Here is a 19,881-nt window from a genome sequence, read left to right as displayed (position 1 = left end):
CAGCCAGGGCCAGTGGGCTGAATGTGCAGGCAGGAGACTCTGTGCTATGCCCCTGTAGCTGCCATAGGCAGGGCCACCCTCCAGCTGGCCTGGCACAATGGCACATGCAGCAGGTTTGTGAACCGGTGCTGGCTGGGAGGAAGGAGCAGCAAGCTGTGTATCACAGTGGGAGACCTTGGTGCTGTGTTTCCAGCCAGAGGCATGGAGCGCATGAAGCTCCTGAAAGCTCCCAACCTGCTGGGCTGAGTGTACTAGGACGATTTTGTCCACCTGTCCTCTCCTGGGCAGCAAGCTCTGTGGAATCCTTGCCCCTTTAGCAGCCCTCTCGCTGTTGGGAAGACTCTCAAAGTGCCCTCCTTTCTTTCATCCCAGAGCACCTGGTTGTGGGTACTGTTCTCCACAAGCGGCTGGTGTCTCAGTCTCTCTGAGTATTCTGCCTGTCTTTGCTTTCCAACCCCTCTAATCTCCTGAGAAATATGTAATGTGGGTTAATGCTCCTGGAGCAGATATCCAGAGCTGGGTGTTTAGCAGTCTTGGGCTTCTACTCCCTCCACACTCCATTTCTCTTCCTCCCACCAGTGAGCTGGGGTTGGGAGCAGGCTTGGGTCCCACCAGATCACGGCTTTCCTACTTTACCCTTTTGCATGAGGTCTTCTTTTTTCCCCAGATGTAGGCCATCCGTTGCAGTCTCCTTTCTGGTTGCTCTTTCAGAATTAGTTGTATTTGCTGTATTTTTTAGTTATATATGGTTTTGGGAGGAGGTTTCTGCCTTACTTCTCACACCTCCATCTTTTTTGAGGGAGGTTCAATTTAAAAGAAGTTATTAATTAGTATTCTCAACAATTAATAATTGTTTGAATTAAATGTCAAAGAGTGATGCCAGTTTTGAATATCATTTTCCCAATATTTGTTTAAAGGTAGTTAGATATAGAAAATGAACCCTGTTATGTGAATTGTTCCCCTTCAGTCCATCTTATTGCCTTTCTATTTTCTTATAATAATGTAATATGCATCACATTCATAGATATAGATGAGTGTCTTTAAACACTATTTGTTTATCTGATTTTTTCTTCTGATATTTTCATTTGTGCATCATTTGTAAAAAGAAGAATCTCTGCATAGTCACATAAGTGCTCATTAATTATTTACTTCATGAGGACATCACAAAAATGTATTGAAAGCAACTGAGACAATAACTGAAAGGAATTTCACTATAAAATTAGTTAAATCACAATTATTTCTAGTAAGACTATTTTAACCACACATTGTAATTATGTTATTAATTGCCAGTTTGTTCTTCACTACATACCAAAAACCCTTGGCCCCATTAAAGAACTGACTCTGTTCACAATTTGTCTGGAATTCAGCTTTCTGATTGCCTCAGTTTAGCTTGCTCATGGTATTCTTTCTTACACTATTCTGCACAGTGTATTTATATAAAGGTGTGAATTACTAGTTTCAGAACTATTTCTACATCTGGCTGAAATTCAGAACTCAGATTTTAAATAACAAAGCCTTCACAAATCTCACTACTAAAAGGTTACTTTCCTCCCAATATTATCTGCAAAAAAAAGTCTGCCATTGCTTGTCTCTCTGCTGTGATATTTCAATCTACTCTTACCTTCCATGGTCAGTTCAAGATGCAGTAATACAAGAGCTTAAATTTTCCTATTAAAGGGGAACTTATTTCCTTTTAGGGATAAAAGTTAAAATCCTGATCCCTCCAATGGGGCAAAAACATGAATACAATATGTTTTCCTTGGTGGTTCCCAAGGGCTAAGGGTAGAAGGGAAGGAGAGTTGTGTAATGGGTATAGACTTCCAGATTTGCAGGATGAAAAAATTCTGGAGATCTGTTTCACAAAAATGTGAATATACCTAGCACTACTGAACTGGTTAAGATAAAATAATGTTATGTGGTGCTTTTCTGAATCACAGTAAAAGGACATATATTTGAAAAAAATCAAACTCTGACTGTATCCTCCAAATTACAGCTTCATATTTAAATTGAAAATCACCTCTTCCTGAAGTTTAAATAAAATGGTTGCCATTCATCATATATATGATATAAATATTCATCATCTATATATATATATATATGCAGTTTATATATGTGTGTGTGTGTGTGTGTGTGTGTATATATATATATATGTATATGCAGAATAATTTTGAGCTATTCCTATTTAAATTGGTTTAGGCATTACCTAGGTAGAAAATAAGAAAAAGAAAGATATGTGAGTAAGAAATTTGAACTTATTTGACATTTGAAGTTGTGAAGGGAGATATTAACCTATTAATTTCACCAAATAACTAGGATGACATTGAAGAGACTTCCATTGAATATTAGGCACAGTTCTAAACTGGACAGAACTAGCAACACGGTCCTGACCATGACCTTTTGTCTCTTTCCCTCCATGTCCCAGTGAGAGGGAGTTTTTCCTTATCCTTCCCTGTGGAGTCAGACATTGCTCCCATTGCACGACTGTTCATCTTCACCATTTTACCAGATGGAGAAGTGATTGGAGACTCAGAGAGATTTGAGATTGAAAACTGTCTAGCCAACAAGGTGAGTGTCTTTAGCATAACTCACATGAACACAAATAAATGGTACTTGTAGGTATTATCTATTTTACCTCAGAGAAAACTGAGCCCAGAGATTTAAATGAGTTACCCATGGGTTCCCAAAAAGTGAATGTCAGAGCCAAATACCGAGACACGCAGAACAATACGTTTTTAATTAGGCAAAACTGCTACCACATAAAACACAATTGAATCTTGCGTCGGACCCCATTGATTCAATTGTGTGAGGTAGGTGACATGTTAAGATTCAAAAGTTCCAAAGGCCTTAAGGACAAATATAAGTACCTAGAACCACCTTACAAGGATGAGATAAAGATGGGCCTCTAAAAATCAAACAATCTGTCCAAGACTGAGCTATTGATTAAACCTTTTCAACCGCAGAGGAAAGATGAGAAAAGAAGTTCCTGACTTAACACTTCCAAATACAGTCATATAAAGCTGAAGGCAAGGGTGACAGGAGATGGGTGACGGCAGGATTGTAAAGTAGAGAAAGTCCTGTATGACTTTCCCTTTAATCCTACAGGTGGGTTTGCACTTCAGCCCAGCACGCAGCCTCCCCGCCTCGCCCGCCAACCTGCGCGTCACAGCCTCCCCTGGCTCCCTCTGCGCCCTGCGCGCCGTGGACCAAAGCGTGCTGCTCCTGCGGCCCAAGGCTGAGCTCTCGGCGGCCCGGGTGAGTCCCGCCCACGGGGCCAGGGAGGGCGCGTGCTGGCGGAGGGTGGGTGCTGTCAGAGCAGGGAGTAGCACAGCTGAGAGTAAAATACAGTAAAAATTGTCACCGTCGTCTATATGATTTCTCAAGCTCTCTCAAATACATGTTCTCATTTGATCAGAGAGTAACAGTCACCTCTTAAGATACGAAAACTAAGATTCAGAATATTTGAGAGGTTTGTGTCTGATTACCCAGAAGCAAGTGATAGCTAAGATGTGGTTCAGAAACAGCCTACAAGCTGGTATCTCTCCCATGACATGACTTCTGTTTCTCTAAGGAATCAAATCTAAACTTCAATTACTCCTGCTTTATAATGTACTCAATGAAAGCAAAATTTTGTTAAGATTCACTACTTACAGAGAGGTCATGTTTAAAAAAGAGGATAAATTAGTAAGTTGTCAAAGCATTGGATGATATTGATCCCACATAAAACATCTTTGGTCAATGGACTAAGGAAGAATTTGGTAAAATTATATTTACAAGCATCAATCAGGGACCTTCCAACAGATCTAACTATATCCCTAGAGTCCTTGGGATCTATGAATGTGGTAACTGATCCACAAGTTATCTTCGATTTAAAATATTTTTTAATTTTTACAAAATTTAAACAATTTTTTAAAAACATGACCTACTACGTCTTTGTCAGCAATGATGATTCACAGCCTAACTAAAATTTTAAGTCCCTGCTTTTTTCTAGAATTATACTAATTCATAGTGGTAATATTTGGTGTGTCATGTTGATTTATTATTTTTATTTTTTTAATTATTATTATCATCATCATCTTGCAAGCACATTCTGTGTTGGGTCTGTTGCAGGAACTGGAGAAATAGCAGTAAACATATCACAGTCCTTGTCCTTACAGAGCTGTCATTTTAGAGGGACTGTTGAATGTGGTTCAGAAAATAAAAGGTGAAAAATCAGTGAATAATTGGCATTAGGAGCAAACACTGTCAAACATGGGGTTTTGAAGGGAAAACTATTGGAAGGGATAATTCAGAAACTACTTCTCCAACCTATTTAAGACTAGATTATTCATATTTTGAAATTTTTCAGTTTAATGCAAGAAAATGTTTTATTAGTATTTTATCATCGTCAGAAGGTTATCACAAATTTTACAGCTTTAACTGCCTCATGCATCAATATTTAAAGATTAGTATATCAACTTTAATAAAAAAAACTTGTCTATTTGGGAACTATTACCACATCAATGCTGGAAGATAAATCAGTAATATTGAAGTTTCTTTAGCATTTGTTCAAGTTTCTACACCTCAAAATTTGTATTAAAATTTAACATTATGAGATAATTATTAGCAAGGATCACTACCCTGTTTTTAATCATCAAAATTAACATTCTTCAAAAAGTGCAATCAAAATTATCAAGCTTAATTAGTCTTTTATTAATAGGTCAAAATATCTCCTCATAACATAATAATTATTACACAATAGACAATGATTATATTTCTCTATTTGAATTAGAAGATGGTATCAAGAGATTAACCTAAAACAAGAGAATTCCCTCTCCAAACTTCTTTGGAGTAACTGTTTACTTTTTTATACTCTGTGTCTGTGGTAGTCTATTCTAAGCAATATTTTTTCAGCTTGTGTTGAAGAAATTAGGCTTCTTCTCAATATTTTATGTTTATCCTACTTTGTTCAGTCAAATAATTTAACAATTACTTCGGTTGTAACAAACTTTGTAAAAAACAAAGCTTTGAATATTACGGAGGTTCATTGGAATTAGGAATACAGCTGGAGACTAGATTCTTGAAGTTGCAAAAATCTTTAAGCTCACGTGCTTTGAAAATAACCTGGAAAGCACTGGTTCATCCAATATAGATAATGCATGCTTGTTTATGTGACTATTTGGTTCTTCTACTCAAGAACAAAGGTGAATAGATAAGGAATTTTAAAGGGTGTTTGGGTTAGTTATCTACTGCTTCATAACAATTTCCCCCCAAATTTAATGGTTTAAAACAATAAACATTTACTATCACATGGTAGGTTTCTGTGGATTGGGAATCCAGAGGTGACTTAGCTGGGTGGTACTGGCTTGTGATCTCTCATGAGATTGCTGCCAACATGCAGGTGGGGGCTTGAGTCATCCAAAAGATTGACTGAAGTTGGAAGACCTACTTCCAAGATGTGTTTCTCAGAATTGTTGTCAGAAGGCCTGGGTTCCTCACCAAATTTCTACATAGGGCTGCCTGGGTGTTACAACATGGCAAATGATTTCCTCCAGGGTATGTGATCTAAATGAGGGAAACTAAAGCTGCAATATGTTATATGACCTAGCCCTGGAACTTAGACACCACCATTTCCACAAATTCTTATTCATTATAGATGTCAGCCCTTAACATTATGGGAGGACTACTCAAGGGCATGGATACTGGGAGGTAGGGATCATTGGAGGCAATTTTGGAGGCTGTCTTCATAAGTATTCCCTCTGGTTCCCAATGATTCATGACCATCCCACATGTAAAGTACACTCACGTCCATTCTCTCAATACTCAAAATTCTTATTCCAAAAGAGCAACAGCTCAAAGACTCAACCTCCACATTTAAATCAGCTCCAGGTGAAGATGATTGACCCTAATGTTCAAAAAGGGAAAATGGGAGGTATGCAGGAGTTACTAGTTCATAGCTATATGGAGATCCAGCCAGGCAAAGGTAGGAAGTTCTTCCATTAGGACTCAGTTTACTCCAGTCTATGAATAAATATCCTGGTCTCTTGGCTCCAACTTATGGATTCTTGGTACTTTCATTTAAGTCATCCTTCTTGTTCAAACAAAAAAAAGTAGCCTGTGTTTGCAATTGTGTAGACATTGTTCTGTTGAATATAGATGATACATATTTATTTATGTACCTATTTGTTTCTTCTACCCAAGAAATAGAAGGTTAACAGATGCCAATAATTCCTACCTGAATTGCTCAGAGTGTTAACTATTCACCAATCCTGGTGGCAATTTAGATCTCTTTCTAATATTTGCTCTAGTTTTCCCTCTAAACTCTACAGTGAAGTTTCCATTAACCCTTAGTAATTTGATATTTTATTATTCCTTCAAAATATTTCCCCAAGTGGGTTTCATATTTTTAGGAAAAAAAAACACTTGTTAAAGAGACTGGATTAAAGATGGCAGTGTGAGGGGTGACACAGAGACCTCCTCCTAAAACCACATTTAATACGAAAATATAATTAATACAACTAATCCTAAAAAAGCAACAGGAAAGAAGGCTGCACCAGACTGCACACACCTGGAGAAAAGAACAGACCTCACAGAACAGGGTAACATACCAAAGCTGTGACCCCGTGGGACCAAGCCCTTCCCCCACCCCAGCTCACCGGTAGGAGGAAGAGAAATAGAGTGGGGAGGGAGTGGAGGCCTGAGACTGAACACTTAGTTCTGGAGATCTGCTCTGGGAACACAAACCTCCATTGCATGGTACTCTGGTGATTAGTGGGGTTGGAAAGCTAAGACAGGCAGAATACCTGGAGAGATGGAGATTCCAGCTGCTTGTGGAAAACGGATCCATATCTGGCTGATCTGGGTGGGCAGTCTGAGAGACTCCCTAAAACTGAGAGGGCCACTAAAGGGGCAAAGATTGCACAAAGCTTGCTGCTCAGGAGAAAGGACAAGTAGACAAAATTGTCTGGGTGCACTCTGCCTAACAGGTGGGAACTTAAATGACCTTCAGTCACTCTAACCCCCTGGCTGGCTATGCAGCTCCAAGGCCCCCCACCATGATACACAGCCTGCTGCGCCTTCCTCCTGGCCAGCCTGCACCTGGCTCACAAAACTGAAAACCCTGCCCTGGCATCAGGCCAGCCAGAGGGAAGCCCCACCTACAGCAGCTACAAACACAAAGCATAGAGGCTTACACCTGTGTGTTCAGCCCACTGGTTCAGGCAGTAGAGATAGGCATAGCAGCCGGGAAGCAGGAAACAGCTCTTTCCTCCCCCCAGGCACCAATACCACTCCCCTGAGACCCCTGACATCACTCCAGGGGCTGAGCAACTCCAGAGAGTAGAGCTTCTGGGCACTACAGGGTGCCACATACAAATATGAAACATCAAAGGAAACTGGTTCAAAGCTAAATCTCAACACCACCAGGAAAAGGGTCAAATGAGCCTGAACTAATCAATCTTCCTGAAAGAGATTTCAAAACGAAAATCATAAACATGCTCCAGGAGGTACAGAAAAATATTCAAGAACTCAGGAACGAATTTAGAACAGAAATCAAATCATTGAGGAACACAATAGAGAGTTTTAAAGGCAGATTAGATATGGTGGAGGAGATGATAAATGAAACAGAAATTATAGAAGAGGAATACAAAGAAGCTGAGGCACAGAGAGGAAAAAAAAGATCTCTAGAAATTAAAGAATAATGAGAGAACCATGTGACCAATCCAAATGGAACAATATTCACATTATAGGGGTACCAGAAGAAGAAGAGAGAGAAAAAGGGATAGACACTGTCTTTGAGGAAGAAATTGCTGAAAACTTCCCCCCTGGGGAAGGAGATAGCCTCTTAGGCCATGCAGGTGCACAGATGTCCCAACACAAGGGACCCAAGGAAGACAACACCAAGACATATAATAATTAAAATGGCAAAGATCAAGGATAAGGACAGACTATTAAAAGCAGCCAAAGAGAGAAAAAAGATCACAAACAGAGGAAAACCCATCAGTCTATCATCAGACTTCTCAGAAGAAACCTTACAGGCCAGAAGGGAGTGGCATTATATATTTAATGCAATGAAGCAGAAGGGCCTCAAACCAACAATACTTTATCTGGCAAGATTATCATTTAAATTTGCAGGAGGGATTCAACAATTTCCAGATAAGCCAAAGCTGAGAGAATTTAGCTCCTGCAAACCATCTCTACAGCATATTTTAGAGGGACTGCTATAGATGGAAGTGTTACTAAGGTTAAACAACTGTCACCAGAGGTAATGAAAAGGGACAGACAAAGAGCACAGAATATGATACCTAATATATAAAGAATGGAGGATGAAGAAAAGGAGGGGGAAGAAAAGAACCTTCAGATTGTGTCTGTAACAGCATTCTAAGTGAGTTAAGTTAGACTCTTAGATAGTAAGGAATTTACCCTTGAATCTTTGGTAACCACAGATCTAAAGCCTGCAATGGCAATAAGTACATACCTATCGATAATGACCCTAAATGCAAATGGCCTGAATGCAACAATCAAAAGACATAGAGACACTGAATGGATAAAATAAACAAGACGCATCTATATGCTGCCTACAAGAGACTCACTTCAAACCAAAAGACAATCACAGACTAAAAGTGAAGGGACAGAAAAAGATATTTCATGCAATAGGGAGAAAAAAGCAGGTGTTGCACTACTTGTATCAGACAAAATAGACTTTAAAACAAAGAAAGTTACAAGAGACAAAGAAAGATATTACATAATGATAAAGGGGTCAATCCAACAACAGGATATAACCATTATAAATATCTGTGCACCCAACAGAGGAGCACCTTCATATGTGAAACAAATACTGACAGAATTAAAGGAGGAATTAGAATGCAATGCATTCATTCTAGGAGACTTCAACACACCACTCACTCCAAAGGACAGATCAACCAGACAGAAAATAAGTAAGGAGACTGAGGCATTGAACAACACATTAGAAAAGATGGACCTAAAAGACATCTACAGAACTCTCCATGCAAAAGCAACAGGATACACATTCTTCTCAAGTGCACATGAAACATTTTCAAGAATAGAATATACACTAGGCCACAAAAAGAGCCTCAGTAAATTCAAAAAGATTGAAATAATACCAACTAGCCTCTCAAACCTCAAAGGTATGAAACTAGAAATAAATTACATAAAGAAAATGAAAAAGCCCACAAACACATGGAGGCTTAACAACATGCTCTAAATAACCAATGGATCACTGACCAAATAAAAACAGAGATCAAGCAATATAAGGAGACAAATGACAACAATAATTCAACACCGTAAAATCTCTGGGATGCAGCAAAGGCTGTGCTAAGAGGGAAGTATACTGCAATACAGGCCTACCTCAGGAAAGAAGAACAATCCCATATGAATGGTCTAAACTCACAATTAACAAAACTAGAAAAAGAAGAACAAATGAGGCCCAAAGTCAGTAGAAGAAGGGATATAATAAAGATTAGAGCAGAAATAAATAAAATCGAGAAGAATAAAACAATAGAAAGAATCGATGAGAGCAGGGGCTGGTTCTTTGAGAAAATAAACAAAATAGACAAACTCCTAGCCAGACTTATCAAGAAAAAAAGAGCTTTCATGCAACTAAGAGCTTTCAGACAACACAAAGAAATAAAAGGCATGCAGATTTGTAAGGAAGAAGTTAAACTGTCACTGTTTGCAGATGACATTGTACATAAAAAACCCTAAAGAATCCACTCCAAAACTACTAGATCTAATATCTAAATTCAGCAAAGTTGCAGGATACAAAATTAATACACTGAAATCTGTGGCATTCCTATACACCAATGATGAACTAGCAGAAAGAGAAATCAAGAAGACAATTCCATTCACAATTGCATCAAAAGAATAAAATACCTTAGAATAAGCCTAACAAAGGAAGTGAAGAACCTATACATTGAAAACTACAAGACACTCATGAGAGAAATTAAAGAAGATACCAATAAATGGAAACACATCCCATACTCATGGATAGGAAGAATTAATATTGTCAAAATGGCCATCCTGCCTAAAACAATCTACAGATTCAATGTGATCCCTATCAAATTACCAACAGCATTCTTCAATGAAGCAGAGAAAATCATTCTAAAATTCCTATGGAACCACAAAAGACCCTGAATAGCCAAAGCAATCCTGAGAAGGAAGAATAAAGCTGGGGAGATTACACTCCCTGACTTCAAGCTCTACTACAAAGCCACAGTAATCAAGACAGTTTGGTACTGGCACAAGAACAGTAACACAGACCAATGGAACAGACTAGAGAGCCTAAGTGTATATGGTCAATTAATATATGACAAAGGAGCCATGGACATGCAATGGGGAAATGACAGCCTCTTCAAAAACTGGTGTTTGCTTAACTGGACAGCTACATGCAAGAGAATGAAACTGGATTATTGTCTATCCCCATGCACAAAAGTAAACTCGAATGGATCAAAGACCTGAATGTAAGTCATAAAACCATAAAACTCTTAGAAGACAACATAGGCAAAAATCTCCTGAATATAAACATGAGCAAATTTTTTCTGAATGCATCTCCTTGAGCAAGGGAAACAAAAGCAAAAATGAACAAGTGGGACTATATCAAACTAAAAAGCTTCTGTATGGCAAAGGACACCATTACCAGAACAAAAAGGCATCCTACAGTATGGGAGAATATATTTGTAAATGACATATCCAAGAAGGGGTTAACATCCAAAATATATAAAGAACTCACATGCCTCAACACCCAAAAAGCAAATAACCCTATTAAAAAATGCACACAGGATATGAACAAACAATTCTCCAAAGAAGAAATTCAAATGCCAACAGGCACATGAAAAGATGCTCCACATCACTAATCATCAGGGAAATGCAAATAAAAGTCACAATAAGATATCATCTCACACCAGTTAGGATGGCCAGCATCAAAAAGTCTAAGAACAACTAATGCTGGTGAGGATGTGGAGAAAGGGGAACCCTCCTACACTGCTGTTGGGAATGTAAGCTAGTTCAACCATTGTGGAAAGCAATATGGAGGTCCCTCAAAAAACTAAAAATAGAAATACCATTTGACTTGGGAATTCCACTGCTAGGAATTTACCCAAAGAATATAATTTCTCAGATTCAAAAGACATATGCACCCCTATGTTTATTGCAGCACTATTTACAATAGCCAAGATATGGAAGCAACCTAAGTGTGCATCAGTAGATGAATGGATAAAGAAGAGGTGGTACATATACACAATGGAATACTATTCAGCCATAAGAAAGAAACAAATCCTACCATTTGCAACAACATGGATGGAGCTGGAGGATATTATGCTCAGTGAAATAAGCCAGGTGAAGAAAGACAAGTACCAAATGATTTCCCTCATTTGTGGAGTATGACAACGAAGCAAAACTGAAGGAACAAAATAGCAGCAGACTCAGAGACTCCAAGGAGGAACTAGTGGTTACCAAAGGGGAGGGGTGTGGAAGGGAGGGTGTCAAGGGAGGGAGAAGGGGGTTGAGGGGTATTATGGTTGGCACACATGGGTTGGGGGGATCATGGGGAAGACAGTGTAGCACAGAGAAGGCAAATAGTGACTCTGTGGCATCTTACTACACTGATGGGCAGTGACTGCATTGGGGTATGGGGGCAACATGATAACAGGGGTGAATGTAGTAATCACATTGTTTTTTCATGTGAGTGTATATCAATAATATCTTAATATTCATAAGGGTGTATATCAATAATATCTTAATAAAAAAAACAGTTGTTAAAAATAAACAAAATCTTTAACTTCTTTCTAAGGTACCAACTATGTGAAGTGATATTGTTATGACTGAATTCATTATTACATGAAGGTACTCAAGTAAGGACTGATGCTGATTCTCATAGTTCTCTCAGTGCCCTGAACATTTCAAAAGGAAAGCAGGTAAGAGTCTGTCTTTCACCTCTCCACTGTTGCAGGTATATAGTCTTCTGACTATGAAGGATCTCACTGATTTCCCTGAAAATTTGGACCAGCAGGAGGAAGAACAAGCCAGCTGTACCCATCCTTATATCATCCACAATGGGGCAATCTATACTCCCTTAGCAAGTCATGATGAAGAAGATATATATAGCCTCCTAAAGGTAAAACCCTTATTACTTACTAAGGTACTGGCTTATGAATGTTTGGATGTCAGCAAAAACTTTATATATATAAGCAATTTTACAAATTGCTTATTGCATGACAGTAAGTCAGAGTCAGAGCTAAACCTAACCTCTGCCATTTCATTCAGTATATTTAGTTATATTTAGTTTGTTTGCAAAAGACCATAGGTAATAAAATCTTAATAAGCCATAAAGTATTGTAATTTTATAACTCTATTTATTTATATTTCTTGAGTCTGTGTATCTCCATGGAATTAACATAACATTAAGGCTAGTGGAATTACATAGGGAATTTCTAAGGAAAATATGTTACATATATCCACAAATTTACAAATTTATTGAGTCATAATTTTTGCAGGGTATGGGATTAAAGGTGTTCACCAACTCTAAAATCCGAAAGATACATTCATGCTCAGTTACCGATCTACCTGCAGAAACGGGAGGACAAATATGGCACGGAGGTAAAATAAGTTGCTGTCATTTTGTGTCACGTCTAATAATATTACTTTGCCAAAAAAGGTAAAACAAGATATATAATGCAGCCTTATCTCCATTTTAAACATAAAGAAACCAAGATTCAGATAAGATGTTTCTTGCTGAACTCAGTTAGCTGGTAAATGGCATAGCCAGAATGGACCACAGGATTGTTTATTTTTAGATGAGTCACATATTTTAAGGCACAAAATCAGATGAAATACAAGATTCTTAGGTACTATAAGAGAGGAAAGAAGCTTACAATGGAAGAAGAGAAATAATTCTAATTATGGATTCAAACATTCACAGAGATTCTATTATCTTAACAGGAGAAAAGGCCTCACTGTGAAAAGAAACAGTGTCATCATGGCAGAAATATCTCATAATTGAAGTATCTCTTCTCAAAAAATGACAAAACATCAAATAAAAGAATCTTTTTTAGGCCCTTCAACATCCCATTAAAATATCTGTCCCAATCCCTAGATCTATTTAAACTTGCAGCCCATTTCCAACCCTTTTTCTTCCCTCTCTCCCACGATCCTGACTACCCTTTTCTACAAAATATCCTCGATATCTATCTGTTTATAAAGATTAGCATCTTTTGAGATTTGGATTATGAATCAGAAATTCTGGGTGACATGGGCATGCAGTGTCTCTTCTCTAAGCCTCAAATCCTGCATTAACAAGTCCTTAACAAATTTGACTAAAGGCTCCCCAAGGCCTTTCAAAATAACCGATAAAAGAAGTAAATGGAATGTATCAAAATAATTCAACAATTTTGTTTAAAAATTGTTTCCTGTGGAAGACAGTACAGAGAGTTCTCAAAAAACTGAAATGGAAATACCATATGACCCAGCAATTCCACTTCTGGGCATTTAGAGTCATAGAAAGAAAACCAATAGAAGAAAATACCTGGGGTGCTGACTACTTTTTTGGGAAACAGCTGAGAGGTAGATATAGGACAGATATCTTTATTGAAGCATAATTGATAAACATTGTAAAGTTTGAAGTATACAATGTGTAGATTTGATACACATATATTGTGAAATGATTATCAGTATAGCATTAACTAACATCTTCATCACCTCATAATCTCTATTTCTTTTTTATGGTTATCACTTTTCAAATGGAAAAATTGAACCCAGAAGGGTTAAGTAACTCAGCTGGTAAGATTCCCACAGCCAGGAGAAAAAAGGAATGGGTGTTCAAATCAGGCAGTTTGAATCCAGATCTATATTTTTTTAACCTCTCCACTATTCTGTCTCTCAAAGACTGAAGGTTGAGAGTTTGCTTGGAATGTTCTAAGAGTAAGGAAACCAGTGTAGTTGGAACAGTGCAAGTGAGAGAAGGTGGAGAGACAGCTCAGAGGACTAGCTGAGGTCAGATTGTGTAGGACCTTGTAGATCATCATAAGGATTTGACTTCTTACTCTGCATAAGATGGAGAGATGTTGAGAAGAGGATCTTATATGCTTCTTAGAAGATCACTCTAGATACTAAATTTACAAGAAAATAAATGTTTTCATTTTTATACTTTCTGCTTGAAAGTAGCGAAGGTCAAAAATGAGTACAATTACTACAAAGCTACATTGAGCAGCTTTTTAAAAGTCATGAACAAAATAACCCAGTTGAAAGTATTTTGTGATCAGCAAAGAAATAGAATATGTGAGTCCAGTTGTCAACACAATGTCATGAAATCATATGGGAAAAAGAAACAAAAATGTAAAATAAAATGTTGTCTTGGGAAATGAATTTATGGGCACTTACAGGGGAGTTTATTAGTTGTAACATGAGGAAGAAAAGAATTTTAACACCGAGACTATGAAAGGATAGGTAAAGTCAAGTTGACACTGAGAATGAGAAAATAAGGAAGATACAGTCATCTTCACCATCCAATAAATGGCATTCAAATAACACATTATGCCATAGTTTTGTCAGCTATGAAGTGGAGGGTCTTTGACATCTGGAGTGAGAAGTGGGAAATAGTTCATGTAGATGGATTATTCATTTAGATGGATTATCCATTTAGATGTATTTAAGTATTAAAAATCCATTTAAGTATTAAATGTAAGAGGAAAGACAAGAGACAGTAAACAGCAGTGGAAAATCAAAGCTAGAGGTAGAAATGGCTACGACTTGAAAGGGCATGAATGAAAGCTGTATATTTATTAAAGAAATTACAAGTGATGCTTTTTGCAGATATATTGAGGGAAAGTATTGATGGAAGTATTGAGGGAAAATGTCTGGAAATATGTTTTTCCATATAAACGTTCTTTCACAAGTGAGTCCTGAAATAGATAGGAAATGTGGATGGCCAAATGCAGACTCAATTTTCATTATCAGGCACAATATGGACCAAAAAGCCTTTATGTTTCGTTCTCTATCCTCTCCCTTCTTTGAATATTTGATCTCTTTGTTGCAATCATAGAGATATATACCATATGGAAATGTTTCTCTTTGGCATCTTGAATTTTTCATTTCTCCTTTCTGTAAAATATATAGAATAAAATCTAATGTTTCAGCCTTGTTATCAAGAGAGCAATGAGTTTAGAACTTCAATATAGTACACAAATTGATAATATTAAATTCTGTTCATTACACTGGCAATGCAGTTTCCTGCAGAGCCACCACTCACATTGCCTAAAGAGAGTTGCATATTTTCTGCTCAATCTTCCTGTGGAGGAAACAACACACTCTGACCTGGAAAACCCTCCATTTCCCCCACAAACCATAAAACTATCTCCAAGTTAGTTTGTTCTTCCAGCCTCCATTCACATAAAATGTTGCTCTCTCTAGGATATGTGGAATTTCTACCTTTAACAAGGATTCCTATCTGTTCAAAGAATGATCAAGCAATTATTTCCAAAATTCTACAGTTCTTCAAAGACAATCCAAGCAGGAAAACTGAACATTTGCTCTCCTAAGTCTCACATCTGCACCAGGAAATGAATGGATGATTTTTTCTTTTAACTCGACTGGAATTTTATCTTCTTAGGTGGAGGAATGGCAAGGAGTTCATATGCTCCTCGATTTGATATGTATGGTATAACAGCTGCAAATAACATACAAAGTCCAGAGCCAATCTCTGAAACAGTGAGGACTTATTTTCCTGAGACCTGGATCTGGGAACTGGTGGTGGTGGAGTAAGTAACTTCACTCTGTCCGGTGCTGTGGGTGCGGGTGGGTCCTCCTGCATTCTCAACTCTAAGATACGTTTCTGTGAAGTTCTAAATAATTGTTTTACCGTCCTATCCTTTCAGGGTAGACCAAAGAAAATACTTTTATTGCACAGGTTCACTAGTACAATTGTCTCAGAGCTGAGAAATTCTAAAATAATTATTCCTGAGGCTGCCAGAAAATGGACATGGGAGCTGAAAATATTTATGCCATAAATATGCTTATTTATAGGGTTGTACAATAGGGAGGGTAGTTTAAGAACCTAACTGAATCACACTCAAATATTTCTATTTAAGATACACACATGTGTGATGTGGCCATAGGGTTGATAAGGGAAAAAGGTACCATATTGTGCCTTTCATTTTCCCAATTCAGTCCCCAATACATATTCTAGTGTATGTGTGTGCATTTGCACATGAACCCTTAAGTAGATTCAGTTCTTCTTTTAATTGAAATATAATTGATATATATTATATCAACTATAGAGAGTTGGTTTCAAAGGTACAACACAATGATTCAACAGTTATCTACATTATTAAATGCTCACCTCAACTAGTGTAGTTACTATCAACATAGAAAGATGTTACAGAATGACTGGCTACATTCTCTATGCTGACTTTCCTCCCTGTAACTAATTTATATTACAATTGAGATTTTATGCTTCACCCACACACCTATTTCACCCTCCCCTCTCTCTCCCCCATAGTAACCACCAGTCACTTCTCAGGATCTGTGAGTCTACTGTGGTTTTGTTCATTTTGTTGTTAGAATCTATGTATAAGTGAAATCATATGGAATTTGTCTTTCTCTGGTTTATTTTACTTAGTAGAATACCTTCCAGGTCTATCTATGTTGTTGCAAATAGCAGAATTTCTTTTTTATGGCCAAGTAATATTCCATTGTGTATATATACCACTTTTCTTTATCTATTCATCTATTGATGGACTTCAGTTGCTTCCATATCTTGGCTATTGTAAATAATGAGGCAATAAATATAGAAATGAATATGTCTTTTCAAATAAGATATTTTATTTTCTTTGCATAAATTCCTAGAATTCCTAGAAATTACTAGGCTGTATGGGTTTTTATTTTGAGGAACCTATAGTTTTTTGAGGAACTTTCACACTGCTTTCCATAGCGGCTGCACCAGTTTACATACCAGCCCCCCATAACAGTTTAGGAGAGTTTCTTTTTCTCCACATCCTCACCAAGACTTGTTATTTCTTATCTTTTGGATAGCAGCCATTCTGACTGGTGTGAGGTGATATCTCATTATGGTTTTGTTTTGCATTTCCCTGATGATTAGTGATGTGGAACATCTTTTCATCTGCCCATTGGTCATCTGTATTCCTTCTTTGGAAAAATGTCTATTTGGGTCTGCTGCCCATTTTTTAATTGGGTTATTTGCTTTTTGGCATTGAATCATATGAGTTCTTTACATATTTTGAATCTTAACCCCTTATTAGATAAATCATTTACAAATATATTCTCCTGCCTTTTTGTTCTGCTGATGGTGTCCTTTGCTGTACAGAAACTTTTTAGTTTGATGTGGGCCCACTTGTTTATTTTTGCTTTTGTTTCCCTTGCCTGAGGAGATTTTTCCAGGAAAAATTTGCTCATGCTGATGTTCAAGAGATTTTTACCCATGTTTTCTTCTAAGAGATTTTTGGTTTCATGTCTTATATTTTTATCTTTAATCCATTTAGAGTTTACTTTTATGTGTGACATCTTTTGGTGATCCAATTTCATTCTCTTGCATGTAGCTATCCAGTTTTCCCAAAACCATTTATTGAAGAGACTATCTTTTCTGCATTGCATATTCCTGCCTCCCTTGCATTATATTAATTGTCCATATATTCATGGGTTCATTTCTGGGCTCTCTATTCTGCTCCACTGATCTGTGTCTGTTCTTGTTTCAATATCACACTGCTTTGATTACTATAGCTTTGTAGCATTGCTTGAAGTCAGGGAGCCCAATACTCCCAGCTTTCGTCTTTCTCAGGATTGCTTTGGCTATTCAGATCTTTTGTGATTCCATATCAATTTTAGGATTATTTGCTCTAGTTCATTGAAAAAGGCCATTGGTATTTTAATAGGGATTTCACTGAGTCTGTAAATTGCTTTTGGTGAGTGGATTCAGTTCTTGACAGTGGATGACATTCTCACTTGAGAAAAAACATTTCAACTGCTTACTTCCTGTTCTTCACATTGCCATTCTCCCCAGCTCATCAGGTGTGGCTGAAGTCGGAGTAAGAGTCCCCGATACCATCACTGAGTGGAAGGCAGGGGCCCTCTGCCTGTCCAATGACACTGGACTTGGTCTCTCTCCGACTGCCTCTCTCCAAGCCTTCCAGCCCTTCTTTGTGGAGCTCACAATGCCCTACTCTGTGATCCGTGGAGAGGCCTTCACACTCAAGGCCACTGTCCTGAACTACCTTCCCAAATGCATCCAGGTAAGGAAAATAAGGGTGAATGGAAAGAGTGGACAGAATCAAAGACTCCTCGATCAGCTTGTGATTATGTTCCCAAGACTATGGATAATTCTGGGAATTATGGTCTAGCACTGCAAATAAATAGTGCAGGGCAAGGCAGGACATGATCAGAAAGATATCACAATGACATATAAGCTACTGAAACCATGGATCTCCAAACCACATAACTTTTCTTTTTTTGTTTGTTTGTTTCCTGAATCTTGAAGAATCCTCTGCCACCAGTTAGGCTTTTTGCCAGGAAAATTCTTGAAACTGACACTGAACTTAATGTTCCTAATTCCATGAGTGTCATTTTTCAAGCCCTCACCTTTAAACTCCCACGATATACTTTTAACTTCTCTTATAGCACATAACTCTTTCTACCTTATGTCATCACTTTGTGTATAGATCGACCCCTTTGTAACACAATATCTTCAAAGTCAGGAATGTCTTATATACCCACCATAATTTGCTATGTCTTGTATAGAATAGACATGTAATAGATACTGGAGGAAGTGGGGAGAAGGAGGAAGGAAAAAAGTCAGGAAGAGAATCTACATAAGAACAGTAGGTGGTGCTCCCCTGGGGCGATATACCATTGCTGCTTTTCTCTCCCCTCCACTGCTGGTACATCTGCAGATTTCTCTAACCTACCCCAATGCAAATGCCAGGTCCTCCTAGTATATGATGTAAAGATTTATGTCATTTCCATTTATGTCACTGCACATCATAGTTTGTTTTTTTCCCCTAAATCTCAATTTAGTACAGCATCTCACATGTGGCCCCAATTTCATGCATCATTGGCTTTCCATACTCTGACCATTTCTGTTTCTATGCCTCATTTGTGGATGACAGGTCAGTGTGCAACTGAAAAACTCTTCAGCCTTCCTTCAATCCCCAAACAAAAAGGGAAAAGAATCCTATTGCATCTGTGTAAATGAGCGACAAACTTTGTCTTGGACAATAACTCCTAATACTCTAGGTGAGTAACATTCTGCAAAAAGATTCACCAATCAACAAGGGTAGTGGATATCTGAACACTACTTATATAATATTCTCTTTTTTGCTTCCCACTAACATATTCTGTAAAGTTAATTTTTTTTCTTCTTTTGATTTCTATCCAAAGTAACCCCTTCCTACTATTCCCACTGCCCCTGGGCCTCACAATCACTATGCACGGGCTTTGGTTACTCAGTGTACATTAGCCTTGGGATTTTTTTTCAGCTTTATTTCCTATTCCCTCAAGCTGTAAGGTTAAAGTGTAGCCCTTCAAGATGATTCCAGAGCATAGAGTCATTTTCAGCTATTAGGGGTGGCTTGGATTACTATCAAGATGATACTCATTTTTCTACATTCTTTGTGTTAGGGAATGTGAACTTCTCGGTAAGCACAGAGGCAGTGCAGCCTCTTGAGCTGTGTGGAAATGAGGTTGCTGACGTCCCTGAGATTGGGAGGAAAGACACCGTCATCAAGACCTTGTTGGTGGAGGCAAGTCAGTCTCAACCACCTTGACGTATTTCTCTTGAGGCCCTAGCGGTAATGATAAAAACAACATGGCCATTCTTGAGATGACAAAAGATAATTAATACTATGTTCACACAAACCATCTGATAAGACTAATGGAATTTCCTAT

The 19,881-nt window shown here is 37.9% G+C and overlaps 1 protein-coding gene across 1 annotated transcript in view; it reads left to right on the top strand.

The window, feature by feature from the left end:
• PZP (pregnancy zone protein) overlaps positions 1-19,881 on the top strand; it is an 81,035-nt gene that overhangs the window by 27,509 nt on the left and 33,645 nt on the right. Inside the window, exons 14-21 of the mRNA XM_057491282.1 lie at positions 2,423-2,565; positions 3,103-3,252; positions 11,942-12,106; positions 12,486-12,588; positions 15,596-15,743; positions 18,002-18,230; positions 19,104-19,230; positions 19,615-19,736. Of these exons, the coding sequence (XP_057347265.1) occupies positions 2,423-2,565; positions 3,103-3,252; positions 11,942-12,106; positions 12,486-12,588; positions 15,596-15,743; positions 18,002-18,230; positions 19,104-19,230; positions 19,615-19,736 (1,187 nt within the window). The remainder of the gene's footprint in view (positions 1-2,422; positions 2,566-3,102; positions 3,253-11,941; positions 12,107-12,485; positions 12,589-15,595; positions 15,744-18,001; positions 18,231-19,103; positions 19,231-19,614; positions 19,737-19,881) is intronic.

Source organism: Manis pentadactyla, chromosome 14 (genome assembly GCF_030020395.1).
Source record: "Manis pentadactyla isolate mManPen7 chromosome 14, mManPen7.hap1, whole genome shotgun sequence".
NCBI classification, from domain to species: domain Eukaryota; kingdom Metazoa; phylum Chordata; class Mammalia; order Pholidota; family Manidae; genus Manis; species Manis pentadactyla.
The sequence above is the reverse complement of the archived record's forward strand: the minus strand, read 5'-3'. Positions and strand labels throughout refer to the sequence as shown.